Raw genomic sequence first — 16,338 nt, 5'->3', positions numbered from 1 at the left:
AAGACATATTGTAAACATTATAAGAATCTACACCGTCTTCCTTGTTGTTCAAAACTCACCACTAGAAATTATCTAGACTTTAGAGAAACCAAATATGCAAACCAAATTAGCAAGCTCTAGGTGTTTCTTCATTAATGGGTGCAAAGTATATGATGCAAGAGCTTAATCATGAGCACAACAATTGCCAAGTATCAAATTATTCAAGACATTTTAGAATTACTACATGTAGCATTTTCCAATTCCAACCATATAACAATTTAACGAAGAAGAAACTTCGCCATGAATACTATGAGTAAAGCCTAAGGACATACTTGTCCATATGCAACAGCGGAGCGTGTCTCTCTCCCATACAGTGAATGCTAGGATCCATTTATTCAAGCAAAAACAAAAAAACAAAAACAAACCGACGCTCCAAGCAAAGCACATAAGATGTGACGGAATAAAAATATAGTTTCAGGGGAGGAACCTGATAATGTTGTCGATGAAGAAGGGGATGCCTTGGGCATCCCCAAGCTTAGACGCTTGAGTCTTCTTAGAATATGCAGGGGTGAACCACCGGGGCATCCCCAAGCTTAGAGCTTTCACTCTCCTTGATCATATTGCATCATACTCCTCTCTTGATCCTTGAAAACTTCCTCCACACCAAACTCGAAACAACTCATTAGAGGGTTAGTGGACAATAAAAATTAACATGTTCAGAGGTGACACAATCATTCTTAACACTTCTGGACATTGCATAAAGCTACTGGACATTAATGGATCAAATAAATTCATCCACCATAGCAAAAGAGGCAATGCGAAATAAAAGGCAGAATCTGTCAAAACAGAACAGTCCGTAAAGATGGATTTTATTGAGGCACCAGACTTGCTCAAATGAAAATGCCCAAATTGAATGAAAGTTGCGTACATATCTGAGGATCACGCACGTAAATTGGCTTAATTTTCTGAGCTACCTACAGGGAGGCAGGTCGAAATTCGTGACAGACAAAGAAATCTGAAACTGCGCAAGTAATCCAAATCTAGTATGAACTTTACTATCAAAGACTTTACTTGGCACAACAAAACACAAAACTAAGATAAGGAGAGGTTGCTACAGTAGTAAAAAACTTCCAAGACTCAAATATAAAACAAAAATACTGTAGTAAAAACATGGGTTGTCTCCCATAAGCGCTTTTCTTTAACGCCTTTCGGCTAGGCGCGAGAAAGTGTAAATCAAGTAACATCAAGAGACGAAGCATCAACATCATAATTTGTTCTAATAATAGAATCATAAGGTAACTTCATTCTCTTTCTAGGGAAGTGTTACATACCTTTCTTGAGAGGAAATTGATATTTAATATTACCTTCCTTCATATCAATAGTAGCACCAACGGTTCGAAGAAAAGGTCTTCCCTATATAATGGGGCAAGATGCATTGCATTCAATATCCAAGACAACAAAATCAACGGGGACAAGGTTATTGTTAACCATAATATGAACATTATCAACTCTCCCCAAAGGTTTCTTTTTAGCATTATCAGCGAGATTAACATCCAAATAACAATTTTTCAATGGTGGCAAGTCAAGCATATCGTAGACTTTCTTAGGCATAACAGAAATACTTGCACCATGATCACATAAAGCATGACAATCAAAATCATTGACCCTCATTTTAATGATGGGTTCCCAACCATCCTCTAGCTTTCTAGGAATAGAAGTTTCAAGTTTTAGTTTCTCTTCTCTAGCTTTTATGAGAGCATTTGTAATATGTTTTGTGAAAGCCAAGTTTACAGCGCTAGCATTGGGACTCTTAGCAAGTTTTTGTAAGAACTTTATAAATTCAGAGATGTGGCAATCATCAAAATCTAAATCATTATGAGCTACATCAATGGGGTCATCATCCCCAAGGTTGGAAAAAATTTCAGCAGTTTTATCACAAGCAATTTCAGCGGTTTAGCAATTTCGAGGCAGTTTTGTACGCTTTGCACTAGGAGTAGAAACATTGCCAACACCAATTATTTTACCATTAATAGTAGGAGGTGCAGCAACATGTGAAGAATCAACATTACTTGTGGTGGTAATAGTCCAAACTTTAGCTACATTTTTCTGTTTAGCTAGTTTTTCATTTTCTTCTCTATCCCACCTAGCACGCAATTCAGCCATTAATCTTATATTCTCATTAATTCTAACTTGGATGGCATTTGCTGTAGTAACAATTTTATTTTCAATATCCCTATTAGGCATAACTTTCGATTTCAAAAGATCAACATCAGAGGCAAGACTATCAACCTTAGAAGCGAGAATATCAATTTTATTGAGTTTTTCCTCAACAGATTTGTTAAAAGCAGTTTGTGTACTAATAAATTCTTTAAGTATAGCTTCAAGTCCAGGGGGTGTGTTCCTATTATTATTGTAAGAATTCCCATAAGAATTAGCATAACCGTTACCATTATTATAAGGATATGGCCTATAGTTATTACTAGAATTGTTCCGATAAGCATTGTTGTTGAAATTATTATTTTTAATGAAGTTTACATCAACATGTTCTTCTTGGGCAACCAATGAAGCTAACGGAACATTATTAGGATCAACATTAGTCCTATCATTCACAAGCATAGACATAATAGCATCAATCTTATCATTCAAGGAAGAGGATTCTTCAACAGAATTTACCTTCTTACCTTGTGGAGCTCTTTCCGTGTGCCATTCGGAGTAATTAATCATCATATTATCAAGGAGCTTTGTTGCTTCACCAAGAGTGATGGACATAAAGGTACCTCCAGCAGCTGAATCCAATAAATTCCGCGAAGAAAAATTTAGTCATGCATAGAAGGTTTGGATGATCATCCAAGTAGTCAGTCCATGGGTTGGGCAATTTTTAACCAACGATTTCATTCTTTCCCAAGCTTGAGCAACATGTTCATTATCCAATTGTTTAAAATTCATTATGCTACTTCTCAAAGATATAATTTTAGCAGGGGGATAATATCTACCAATAAAAGCATCCTTGCATTTAGTCCGGGAATCAATACTATTCTTAGGCGAGAGATAGCAACCAATCTTTAGCTCTTCCTCTTAATGAGAAAGGAAACAATTTCAATTTAATAATATCACCATCTACATCCTTATATTTTTGCATTTCACATAGTTCAACAAAATTATTAAGATGGGCAGCGGCATCATCGGAACTAACACCGGAAAATTGCTCTCGCATAACAAGATTCAGTAAAGCAGGTTTAATTTCAAAGAATTCTGCTGTAGTAGTAGGTGGAGCAATAGGTGTGCATAAGAAATCATTATTATTTGTGGTTGTGAAATCACACAACTTAGTATTTTCAGGGGTGTTTATTTTAGCAACAGTAAATAAAGCAAACTAGATAAAGTAAATGCAAGTAACTAATTTTTTTGTGTTTTTGATATAGAGAACAAGGCAGTAAATAAAGTAAAGCTAGCAACTAATTTTTTTGTGTTTTGATATAATGCAGCAAACAAAGTAGTAAATAAAATAAAGCAAGACAAAAACAAAGTAAAGAGATTGGGAAGTGGAGACTCCCCTTGCAGCGTGTCTTGATCTCCCCGGCAACGGCGCCAGAAATTTGCTTGATGCGTGTAGTTGAAAAGTCCATTGGGAAGCCCAAGAGGAAGGTGTGATGCGCACAGCGGCAAGTTTCCCTCAGTAAGAAACCAAGGTTTAATCAAACCAGTAGGAGTCAAGAAGCACGTTGAAGGTTGATGGCGGCGGGATGTAGTGCGGCGCAACACCAGAGATTCCGGCGCCAACGTGGAACTCTGCACAACACAACCAAAGTACTTTGCCCCAACGAAACGGTGAGGTTGTCAATCTCACCGGCTTGCTCGTAACAAAGGATTAACCGTATTGTGTGGAAGATGATTGTTTGCGGAAAACGAGTAAAACAAGTATTGCGATAGATTGTATGCGATGTAAAGAATAGGACCGGGGTCCACAGTTCACTAGAGGTGTCTCTCCCATAAGATAAAAGCATGTTGGGTGAACAAATTACAGTCGGGCAATTGACAAATAGAGAGGGCATAACAATGCACATACATGTCATGATAAATATAGTGAGATTTAATTGGGCATTACGACAAAGTACATAGACCGCTATCCAGCATGCATCTATGCCTAGAAAGTCCACCTTTAGGTTATCATCCGAACCCCTTCCAGTATTAAGTTGCAAAACAACAGACAGTTGCATTAAGTATGGTGCGTAATGTAATCAATAACTACATCCTTAGACATAGCATCAATGTTTTATCCCTAGTAGCAACAGCACATCCACAACCTTAGAACTTTCTGTCACTGTTCCAGATTCAATGGAGGCATGAACCCACTATCGAGCATAAATACTCCCTCTTGGAGTTAAGAGCAAAATCTTGGCCAGAGCCTCTACTAATAACGAAGAGCATGCAAGATCATAAACAACACATAGGTAATAACTTGATAATTAACATAACATAGTATTCTCTATCCATCGGATCCCGACAAACACACCATATAGTATTACAGATAGATGATCTTGATCATGTTAGGCAGCTCACAAGATCCAACAATGAAGCACAATGAGGAGAAGACAACCATCTAGCTACTGCTATGGACTCATAGTCCAGGGGTGAACTACTCACTCATCACTCCGGAGAGCGACCATGGCGGTGAAGAGTCCTCCGGGAGATGAATCCCCTCTCCGGCGGGGTGCCGGAGGAGATCTCCGAGAATCCCCGAGATGGGATTGGCGGCGGCGGCGTCTCAGTAAGGTTTTCCGTATCGTGGCTCCCGGTACTAGGGGTTTCGCGACGAAGGCTATTTGTAGGCGGAAGGGCAGGTCAGGGGGCCACACGAGGGGCCCACACTATAGGTCGGCGCGGCCAAGGCCTGGGCCGCGCCGCCCTATGGTTTGGCCCCACTTCGTCTCCTCTTCGGTCTCCTGGAAGCTTCGTGGCAAAATAGGACCCTGGGCGTTGATTTCGTCCAATTCCGAGAATATTTCTTTACTAGGATTTCTGAAACCAAAAACAGCGAGAACAAGCAACTGGCACTTCGGCATCTTGTTAATAGGTTAGTTCCAGAAAATGCACGAATATGACATAAAGTGTGCATAAAACATGTAGATATCATCAATAATGTGGCATGGAACACAAGAAATTATCGATACGTCGGAGACGTATCAGTGAACTACTCACACATCAATCCGGAGGTGATCATGGTGATGAAGAGTCCTCTGAGAGATGATTCCCCTCTCCGGCAGGGTGCCGGAGGCGATCTCCTGAATCCCCCGAGATGGGATTGGCGGCGGCGGCGTCTCTGGAAGGTTTTCCGTATCGTGGCTCTCGGTACAGGGGTTTTCGCGACGAAAGCTATAAGTAGGCAGAAGGGTAGGGTTGGAGGCGGCGCGGGGGCCCCACACCATAGGCCGGCGCGGGCCCCATGCTGGCCGCGCCGCCCTATGGGTACGGGCCCTCGTGGCCCCACTTCGTATTCCCTCCGGTCTTCTGGAAGCTTCGTGGAAAAATAAGACCCTGGGCGTTGATTTCGTCCAATTCCGAGAATATTTCCTTTGTAGGATTTCTGAAACCAAAAAACAGCAGAAAACAGCAACTGACTCTTCGGCATCTCGTCAATAGGTTAGTGCCGGAAAATGCATAATAATGACATAAAGTGTGTATAAAACATGTGAGTATCGTCATAAAAGTAGCATGGAACATAAGAAATTATAGATACGTTTGAGACGTATCACTTCCTAAATTCCTCCCAGAACTTTGGATAAGCGGAGAGTCGGAACCAATAATGGTATCCACCACCAGAGAACAGAGCGTAAAGAGGGTCTCCAACTCTACAGACATAAAGACGCGGTCTAGCACACAACGAACTGGGTCTAACTGTTGGTTCATCCAGGTGTACCTGTCACCCGTCCTACGGACCTCCAGGAGTGCATGATTCGCAATACAATCATTGAAGCTATGGACACGAGGCCAATCAATGTTGTCGTTATTCATGTCCTCTGATCCCCTAATCATATTGAAGTCGCCGCCCACCACCAGAGGTAGGAGGCACGCTCCCACCGCAAGCGAGAACTCGGCAAGGAAATCCCCAGATATCTGATGGTCTACCGGGCCGTAAACAACAAACAAGGACCAATCCTTGGAGGTATTCAACTCTCACATCGGCACGAAGGAAGAAAGATCCCGAGCCCCAACCAAGGACATCAAAAGCGTCCTCGTTGACTCCCAGCAGCATCCCCCGGAGCGCCCCGACGCCGGAGAGCGGTGCCATGCAAATTTACCTAAAGGATCGATGCCCCGGAGGTCATTTGGGGAAAGGACGATTTCATCATCTCTTGGAGACCCACGAAGTCGAAGTGTTTGCGGGCCATGAACTCCTTTATTTGGGTACGGCGCCTCGGTCTGCCGTACCCACGGATGTTATAGAAGCCAGCGCGCATCAGATCCTACGTGCCCTCCTCCGTCCAGGATGGGTCGCCAAACTAGCCTTTGCCTTACCACCCAGGTTGGCGCGGGTGGCAGCCAGGACCGGGACCTCCACCAAGGAGTCATCACCGTCCAACAACGGCTTCGCGGTAGCCCCAACTACCGTGGCCCCAACATCGACAGTGGAGCGCGCCGCCCGGGTCGCCTCCACCTCCTTGCGGAACGCTGCAAGGGGAAGCGCAACGTGCGCCTCCTCCTTCGCTCTAATGAGGGAGATAGTCTCGGTCACCGTGTGAGACTCCGTCTCGAAGGCCATGCCACAATCATGTGTAACTGAAACCATGTGCGAATCCGAGAGAACAGGGTGAACGACGAAGTTGGAGACCGTACCTGGCTCAAGGTTCTTCGCCGCCGCCCTCTCCTGAGCGCGCTGAAGCACCGGGGTCGCGGTCGCCGTGCCCGTCAGGCGCGCGCTCTTCCTTGCGGGCTCTGCTGGGGCCGTCTTGGTGCGTCGCCGGCGCCGGAATCGCCGAGGAGCGCCCCGAGGGAGGCGCCCCCTGGTCCACCACCTAGCCTTCCGCCTCCAGCATCTCGTCGTCACCACCGTCATCACCTGCGTCCACCTCTGCCGCGCCGTCGTTGTTCTTGGACGGTGCGTCCGCCGAGTCCTCGCCATCCGACTCCATTTGGTTTCTATGTTTCTGTGCGTACACATGTTTTCGTATTCATCAAAATAAGTTGTTTGAATAAGACACGGAACTCAGTTGATGATCGAGCTAAAGGGAAACTTAGGAGTTGAAATGATAAATTTGTCTTTTGGAGGTTGACTTATCCTGGTCACTCTTGATGTCCTCACAAATCTATCAATGTTCACGATATCTTTCTTCAAGATACCTAAAGGTTCATGTAATATGATGGACTATCACAGATAATTTTTTTGTCAAAGTGATGAAAGTAAATGAGAATATCAGTTGACTAAGTAGATTGTTATATATAGATAAAGGACTATGGAGGTTTAGGGATCCAAAGGGATGACTTTTAGATGGAAAACATATGCATCCTAAGCAAGTGGCTATTTAATTTGTTTAATGACGGATGTATTGGTGAAAGTTGCTACGGAACAAGTACCTCAACTCCATATAGCAATCCCAACTCCCTAAGAAATCTATAGATTCAACTTTCTTAAAACGATGACTCGCGATGCTAGTTATCATATTAAAGGGGCCAGGTGTGTTCTTTTGAAGCTTCATACTTCCGGAACTTTTTCAATCAAATCGGTGTATGTTGATTTAATTAATAATACTTTCTCCGATCATAACAATGGTACTAGCACTAATACTTTTATGCGGTAAGCACATTGTAAAAACAAATTTGCTTAGTAATATTAATTGATGTAATTAGGACGCGACCATACAACCTGTTTCTTTCTTCTCGCATGCTCATCTCCGTGTTTGGTGTTGATGATATATTGTGGCTTTCAATCTCCGGTTGACGTCCGAGACGATCACTATAGCAGACGCTGGTTTAGCGGACACTGTATTGGGTAACAAGAATTAACACGAGGAACACATGGATCAAACCCTGACGTACGGCTCCAATGGCACGACGTGGAGACACGACGCACATCTGATCGGCGCTACGCGTCGGCGGCGACGGGAGATCCGGGCCGCTCGTCTCTCCCGCCGGGCTTGCTGTGGCTGAGCCGCGCCGCGCGTCCCGGGCCACTCCCCCGCCATAGTTCCCGGATATCTCTGCCCTCTTCCGCTGTCGCCTCCAAGTTTCCAGAGCTCAGAGCTCCGCTCCCCTCGCCCCCGCGGTCATCTCCAGCAATGGCGACGGCTCACCTCAGCCCTGCGCTCGCGGTCTCATCGCCGCGCCGCCTAACCTGCAAACTTAGCCAGCCGCGCGTCTCCGCGCAGGCAGGAAGAAGAGCGGTGCTGCGGTCTTGCTCGCTTCCCTTGTTGTTGGGACTCGCGGCGGCGGGCCGAGGTGGGTGGCGGACCGCGGCGGCAGTGGAGTCCAGGACCGTGCAGCAGGGCGAGGATGGAGCGGAGGGGGCGGCCGAGGCGTCCTCGAAGCTGGTCCTCGTCGTCGGCGGAACCGGCGGCGTAGGTACGAGATCGGTACCTTTGCTATCCATTGCATAACTGTTTCTCTGTGATGGGGAGAACCTCCGTTGCAATATCCCTATTGTTATTACCCACACGAATTTTTTTTTTTTTTTTTCGATAAAGGATGCTTTATTACTTCAAAAAGCAATTACATCCAGCCTCTGCATAACCAGGATGCACACAGCCGTTTGTTGTCTCAAGTGACCAAAGTTGTAGAAAAACAAAAATAGGCGAAATACATATCGGAACGATGAATCATATAACGCCTAAGAGCTAGGTGGTGCAACTATCCGTAGACTATGCTGCCACCCATGTAGGGAAAAAGTATCCCTCGCCGTATCCTCCAACCGTGTACGGACCTCCGTAAACAGGTCTCGGTTCTCCACACGGCTGAAGAGGTAACCACGAACGGAGAATACCTGTGCATGCGTAGATAACCTGCAACAAAGAGCAATTTATATCGTTAAAGATCTTGTCATTTCTACATAGCCGGAGCGCCCGGATAGCTGCTAGCGCCCCCATCCTAAGAAGCATTTTAAACCTTGAGTTGATACCATGAAGCCAATTGCCAAAGACATTAGCGACACTAGTCGGAGGATACAAGGTAGACGCTACTTGGATGATTGACCATATAGATCTCGCAAATTGGCCTTTGGAAGAATAAATGATTGATAGTTTCATCATGATGACAAAAAACACATCGTGTACTTCCGTGCCAATTCCGCTTAACAAGATTGTCTTTGGTGAGAATAACCCCTCGACGAAGATACCATCCAAAAATTTTAATTTTTAATGGTATCTTCATCTTCCAAATTTTCTTATTATTATCAATCGGTAAATCAGAAAGTAGCATCGCATTGTATAAAGATTTTACGGAAAAAGAACCATCTACGTGGAGGTTCCATCGAAATTCATCACGGTTACAGCGATAACCGAATATCTCCAAGCCTCCGAATTAGGTTGTTCCATGCCACGAGCCTTTGTCCTAGTAAAACCCGTCCGAACGTCACATTCGGGGGTGAGGTAGCCATTACGGTTGCAATGGTATCACCTTGGCGACGCGCAATTCTATACAAAGCGGGATCTTGTTCACATAGGGGTGCATTGTCTAGCCAAGCATCTTCCCGAAACGTATCTGCGCTCCATTCTTAATGGAGAAAGTCCCATGTCGAAAAAAACATTTTTTGTCGCCATAAGACCAGCCCGAAGTGTGAATCCCCGGGTTTCCAAACCACCTGAGATAATGTCTTCGAGCCGATGTATTTTCTCCGAAGTATAGTTTGCCAAATCCCATCCTCAGTAAGTAGCTTAAAAAGCCATTTACCCAGAAGAGCTGAATTCTTGACTTTCAGGTCATGAACTCCAAGCCCTCCTTGATCTTTGGGACTACAAACTATACTCCATTTAACCAGCCGATATTTCTTTTTCTCGTTGTCCCCTTGCCAAAAGAATCTGGATCGATAATAATCGAGTTTATGCGAGAATTCCTTTTGGTAGGATGAAGAATGATAACATATACGGTACCATATTAGTTAGTACTGAATTAATGAGTACCAATCTTCCACCCGGGGACAACAATTTACCTTTCCAACTACTAAGGCGTTTTTGTAATCTTTCTTCCACTAATTTCCATTCCGCAATTGTCGGTCTCCGATAGTGAATCGGAATACCCAAATAGCGAATCGGAAATTGGCCTTGCCCACAACCAAATAACTCGTATACAGAGCTACATCGTCTTGGGCATCACCGAAGCGGAACAATTCACTTTTATGGAAGTTAATTTTCAGTCTCGATAATTGCTCAAAAGATGCTAAAATTAATTTCAGATTTCGAGCTTTTTCAAGATCATGATCCATAAACAGAATTGTATCATCGGCGTATTGAAGGATAGATAAGCCACCATCAACCGGATGTGGAATCACACCTTCAATCTGACCATCGGACTTGGCTCTCTCTATGAGTACCGCCAACATATCCGCTACGATGTTAAATAACATCGGAGATAGCGGATCACCCTGGCGTAACCCTTTTCGTGTTTGGAAGTAGTGTCCGGTGTCATCATTAACCCGGATTGCAACACTTCCTCCATACACGAAGTCATGAATTAGAGCTCGCCACTCAGGCGAAAAACCTTTCATCCTGAGTGTCTGTTGAAGGAAAGACCATTTAACTTTATCATACGCCTTCTCAAAATCAAGCTTTAAAATAACCCCATTTAATTTCTTAGAATGCATCTCATGTACCGTCTCATGCAAAACCGCCACTCCATCAAGGATATTACGTCCTTGCATAAAGGCTGTCTGCGATGGTAAAACAACATGATCTCGCAACCGTATTAAGTCTAATGGTGGCCACTTTCGTGAAAATCTTGAAACTTACATTTAATAGGCAAATGGGTCTATATTGTTGGATCCTTTCTGCCTCATTAATTTTCGGTAACAAGATAACTTCACCAAAATTTAGACGAAATAATTCTAGTTGTCCAATGTGTAAATCACTGAACAAATCTAGAAGGTCCGATTTAATAGTATCCCAGAAAGTTTGATAAAACTCTGCTGGAAACCCATCTGGACCCGGTGCTTTGTTACATTCCATTTGGAAAACTGCCTTCTTAACCTCTTCCTCAGTATAAGGTGCGGTTAGCAAGCCATTTTCTTCCAAAGAAACTTGGGGTATATCATCCGTTAAGTCCTCGTTAAGAGAGAAAGTACTTTCCTCCGGAGGACCAAACAGACCCTTATAATAATTTGTAATGTAAGACTTGAGTTGCTCATGGCCTTCAATCAACCCTTCATCTTGAATAAGAGAGTGAATACGTTTTTTCCGGTGTCTCCCATTAGCTAAGCCATGGAAATACCGCGTGTTCGAGTCTCCTTCCAAGATGAATTGAGCTTTGGATCGTTGATACCATTTGAGCTCCTCTTCGCGAAGAAGACCCGCCATCTGTTCATTGGATTGATTTTTAAGTTCAATCTCATGTGTAGACAGGGGTCTAGTCTCCGCAACAGCCTCAAGCTCATCAATCACAGTTGATAAGCGAGACTTCTCTTTTTTAAGAATACCAGCCGTATGGGCAGCCCAACCAGATAGATGTTTGCGCATAGAACGCATTTTATTATTCCATCTCAAAATGGGCGTACTCCCCCCGACCGGTCTGTCCCAAACCCTTTTAACCATATCATGAAATCCCTCTCGATATAACCAGCCAAGTTCAAATTTGAACGGCCGTTTACGAACGGGTGTGGGATTCCCGGTGGTTAAAAGGATGGGAGCGTGGTCAGACAGTTTTTCAATACGTTCTAGTGCGCCACAAATTTTTTTATCCACAAGAAAATTCGTAGCGAAGCGAATTGCCTTAGTATCAATATCTCGGACATTCTGGCGCCACAAATTGTGTTTCTCGTCAGGATTTTGTTCGAAACAATCTAAACATGCTAGTATTATTTGGATATAGTCATGAGTCATGGCTGCTTTGCATCTAATGCCACTCTGATAAGTATGTGATATATCATTATCCCGCCGTTACAGTTTCCGCTGTTGCTAGAGCAATTGAGCTAGGTCCTGATAGTGCAGACCCTTGCAGGGCAGTTGGTGGTAGCATCTTTGCTGAGCAGGAAAATCAAGACGAGGTTGCTCCTAAGAAACCCTGAAAAGGCATTGACCTTATTTGGCAAGCATGATGAGAATGTTTTGCAGGTAATCTCACATCAAGAGCTTCGAATTATGTTTTATCCAGAGTGTTAATTACTTTTCCTCATATAAGTACCTTCTGTATGGCAGGTTTATGAAGCGGACACAAGAAATGTTGATGCTTTCAGCCCAGAAATGTTTGAGGTTGTTCTCTTCTGTTTCAATAGTTTTCTGAAGCTACATGTACAGAATTGTTGGGCTATCTATTTATGCATGATTGAATAAATCGAAATATAGGGTCTATTTTCATAGGGAGTTACACATGTGATCTGTACTACCGGGACTACAGCATTTCCATCAAAGCGCTGGGATGGAGATAACACTCCTGAACGTGTAGGTACGTACTGCCTAAGATTCTGCAGTTAACCTAGCTTCACTGAATCTTTTATTCGTTTACCCTACGGTAATCCAAATATAAATAGGGATTTGGGGAAAGGATAACCTTGGGGAGCCTATAAGTCTTTCAGTTCCTTTTTTTTTCAAGTCTTTCAAGCTCCACTGCCGACAAAATAAGTATCGTATTCTGACAGATGCAGAATGCTAATAAGTCGTTTATAAGAATCTGAAATCAAAACATCCATTCAGAATGCTAATAAGTCGTTGATAAGAATCTGAAATCAAAACATCCATTCTGAGAGCTTTGTGTGCATGTGCCGTTTCTAGATCATGACCATGCTCATGGCTTAGCACTTGGCCATTCCTGGTCTAGAAACGATTCCTCTGTTTGTTATAAATTAATGAAACCAGATCCATGTTTACCAAGTATGGAAGCTAGCAGCGCCAATGATGAATTCAAGCGCGAGCAAACAATATTTTATCATTTATTACTGACATACCATTTACCATGTTCAGATTGGGATGGCGTCCGGAATTTTGTGAGTGCCATGCCAAAGACAATCAAGAGACTGGTTCTGGTGTCATCCATTGGTGTTACGAAATACAATGAAATACCATGGAGGTATAGCTTATAAATCTGATGAAGTAAAAGTTTTCATGAATATTCTCTGAAGCAAAGGTTTCCTCAAATTTTACCTTTTCACTAAAGTTTCACAACCAGTTTATAGATGCAAAATTTTACTTTCATTTTAGCGTTACTTCCTGTTAGCAAGGTTGTTTGTGGTGTAAGACATACATGCTTGTTTTTTCCAACGTAGGTTTGTGTCTTTACCAGGATACTTCTTTTGCTCATTTAGTTTTACACTGGCTTCCATATCATCTACATTGTAAACTATTTAACCTTATACCTCATACTACGCACCAGTATCATGAACCTCTTCGGTGTGCTTAAGTACAAGAAGATGGCAGAAGACTTCATCCGTGATTCAGGCATACCTTTCACCATTATCAGGTTAATATTATGTACAGAAAAATAATAGTCCAAGGGCTCATCATGGTCTCATGGACATGTTTTTTTCTGATATGGTACTAACTGGGTGCAGGCCAGGGAGATTAACTGATGGGCCCTACACTTCCTATGACCTTAATACACTTCTTAAGGCTACAGCTGGAGAAAGACGAGCAGTTGAGATAGGCCAAGGTTACTATTTTGTCGCCCCCCTCCACTTGATGAACTACTGCTTTCGGGGAGAACCGTTCTTAATATACTTCTGTCATAAACTTCTAGGTGACAAGCTTGTGGGAGAAGCTAGCAGATTGGTGGTGGCAGAAGCGTGTATCCAAGCTTTGGATATTGAATCTACCCAAGGACAGGCATACGAGATTAGTTCGGTGAAGGTACCCATGCTTCTGACATGATGTTAACTCGTGATTTAAACCTTTACTCGTGTTGCTTTTCTACTGCTACATAGCTGAACTCATGGCATGAATTTTGTTACCCAACTAACTAGCACTACATCGCGTGGTACACGTGATAACCTACTCTCAAACTAGCACTACGCACCAAACAGACTCCACTTCAAGTGTGTTACTGTTTGTTTTTCTAGTTACTAACTGAAAGGAATTCCTAACTGAATTTCCTGTGTATCTTCTGACTGGCATGGCGTGGTGGTGCAGGGCGATGGACCCGGAAACGACCAGGAGAAATGGAAGAAGCTATTCGCAGCTGCTGAATTGAACTAGTGGCACTCTGTGAAGCACATAATCTAGTGCGTTTTAATTGTACATTGTATATTTGTAGTGGAATTCCATAGAATGAACACTGTTCATGATTCGTTGAACAAGTAATTAACAGTATATAGGTGCTGATTTGTCATTGTCGCTGGATTTTGAAAATGGCTTGCAAACAGTTGAACGTAGAATATTGCAAAGCCCGCGCGGTGCCGGCGGAGCTGCTCTTCCCCGCGCGCGTGGAGGGAGACGCGGGGTTTCCTCGGCCGGCGGCGGTGCCCACAGACCGATGGCGATTCCGGTGGCGGCGCGCTTCCCCGGGTGGCATGGTGGCGGTGACGATGTTCCTTGACGGCGGGGCGGCGTGGTGGTCCGTGGTGGTGCTCGCCTGGCCTGAGATCTGGGCCTTTGGGCCCCATTTGGTTCCGGGCGGGCCGAGCCCGGGCGCGTCTGTGCGGCTCCCAACGGACGGTGGGGCGGCTCGAGGTGAGGAGGGCTAGACCAACGCCATGTGTGCGCTGCAACGCGTGACTGGAGCTTCACGAGCCCCCAGTGGGTTCGACCGGCCTGGTGGGCCTGGTTTGCACCGGTCGGTGCGTCCGGACGGCGACCGCCATTGGCGGTGGAGGGGGGCCCCTTCCACGTGGTCGTTGATTTGTCGATTCTCACTCTCGGTTTCTCCTTCTCTATTCCGCTGGTCTCGTTTTGATTGCCACGGTGAGATGGCGTTGGTGTTGGCAAAACCGTGGTGGCGTGCGTTGGTGGGCGGCGAGCTTGGTGGAGCACGATGAAGCGTTTGGAGCGGGGTTTGGGGGTTCAGGAGAAATCCTTGGCGGCTTAGCTGCCACCGACGCGGTGATGTCCGCGGGCGCCGCCTGACATGGGCATACCCTTCGGGTACCCATTATTAGTATACCTGGCTCGGCCCAATATGGAGAAGACCAAATATGGAGAAGGCCCAACAAGGCAACCCGAAGAAGTAGTTAACTAGGACTCTTGTAAAACCCTAGGCTGGCTGCATATATAAAGCTAGCCAGGGCACCCGAAATAAGGGGACCAACAGATAGAGATGAGATAGACAACATAGCTCCGCCTATGGCGACACCCTGTAAACATACATATGATCATATACTGGATTGCTAGCAACGACAGTAGGGATCCTCCACCGAGGGGACCCGAAGCTGGGTACGTCGTGCGCCTAATCTCGCTCCCGGAATCTCCATCGTCGCTCTCTCCCGAAACCCAAGTCTACAATACGTAGGCATTGCCGAGGTGTTCCCTCGTCAATTGGCGCCGTCTGTGGGAAAATCGCGGCGACTGGATTTTGTTATCCGGGCGAGATCGTTATCAACATCTTCTAGATCACATCAAGCTGGGTCGTCCGCATCGAGCGTGTTTCCGTCGCGTGTTGGCTAACAGCATACGGTCCAAGCGGCGGTGGCAACAATTACGCCAGAAGTGGCGACGACAACAATTCCAGGCCACGCGAAGGAGCTGCACGTTTTTTGTCGAGTAGAGATTCGATTTGCCGTGAGCCAGCGCATCATCATGCAAAGTCTAAAAAAAAGCAGCAGGAGAAATTCGCGGCCAGCAGAGACGATCTCTCCTCGAGGGGAGTGCACGCACACATGCACCTATTGTTGGTGTCCACGGCTGACGGGATCTTTACTATCTCATCTCTTTTCTTACAGCTTTTTTTTCTTTCTCTTTCTTGTTAATTGTTCTATTCAGATCTAACCTCTTATGCAACGCAAGATTAGATTGGAAATCTAGCAGTCAATTCAGCGCTGCCTTATTCACTGCCTGGCACCGCAAATCATGGTTTGGTTCATATGCAGAAAAGTTCAAAGGCGTCCAAATCCTATCATTGAGTCAAGTTACAACTTATTTTGCGTGACGCTCAAGGGCTGACATGTCGCAGATCTTCTGTAATAATTTCGCCACCGATAAAAAGATCATCAGGTGATATATTTCCAATTAATTAGTTTGTTTTTTACCAAATATCTTTCTTCTCGTACTATTATTTGCGCACAGATTTTTGCGCCTT

At 44.6% G+C, this 16,338-nt stretch overlaps 1 protein-coding gene across 1 annotated transcript; it reads left to right on the top strand.

The window, feature by feature from the left end:
- The first annotated feature begins 8,237 nt into the window (after positions 1-8,237).
- LOC124698375 (sanguinarine reductase-like) lies at positions 8,238-14,404 on the top strand. The gene is made up of 9 exons (XM_047230857.1): positions 8,238-8,535; positions 12,118-12,230; positions 12,315-12,368; positions 12,477-12,561; positions 13,077-13,182; positions 13,486-13,572; positions 13,664-13,761; positions 13,849-13,958; positions 14,238-14,404. Exons 1-9 carry the CDS (start codon positions 8,253-8,255, stop codon positions 14,301-14,303), a joined length of 1,002 nt encoding a protein of 333 aa, XP_047086813.1. The 5' UTR covers positions 8,238-8,252; the 3' UTR covers positions 14,304-14,404.
- Positions 14,405-16,338: the final 1,934 nt, after the last annotated feature.

Source organism: Lolium rigidum, chromosome 3 (assembly GCF_022539505.1).
Source record: "Lolium rigidum isolate FL_2022 chromosome 3, APGP_CSIRO_Lrig_0.1, whole genome shotgun sequence".
Classification (NCBI taxonomy): Eukaryota; Viridiplantae; Streptophyta; class Magnoliopsida; order Poales; family Poaceae; genus Lolium; species Lolium rigidum.
This window is presented reverse-complemented; position numbering and strand designations above follow the sequence as displayed.

What these genes read in the sequence shown, in the direction of transcription:
- LOC124698375 (XM_047230857.1), top strand. Translation starts at nt 8,253, where the DNA reads ATGGCGACGGCTCACCTCAGCCCTGCGCTCGCGGTCTCATCGCCGCGC. An exon ending in CGGCGGAACCGGCGGCGTAG is followed by an intron (nt 8,536 to 12,117) that starts GTACGAGATCGG and finishes AGACCCTTGCAG; the next exon opens with GGCAGTTGGTGGTAGCATCT. An exon ending in ATGATGAGAATGTTTTGCAG is followed by an intron (nt 12,231 to 12,314) that starts GTAATCTCACAT and finishes TCTGTATGGCAG; the next exon opens with GTTTATGAAGCGGACACAAG.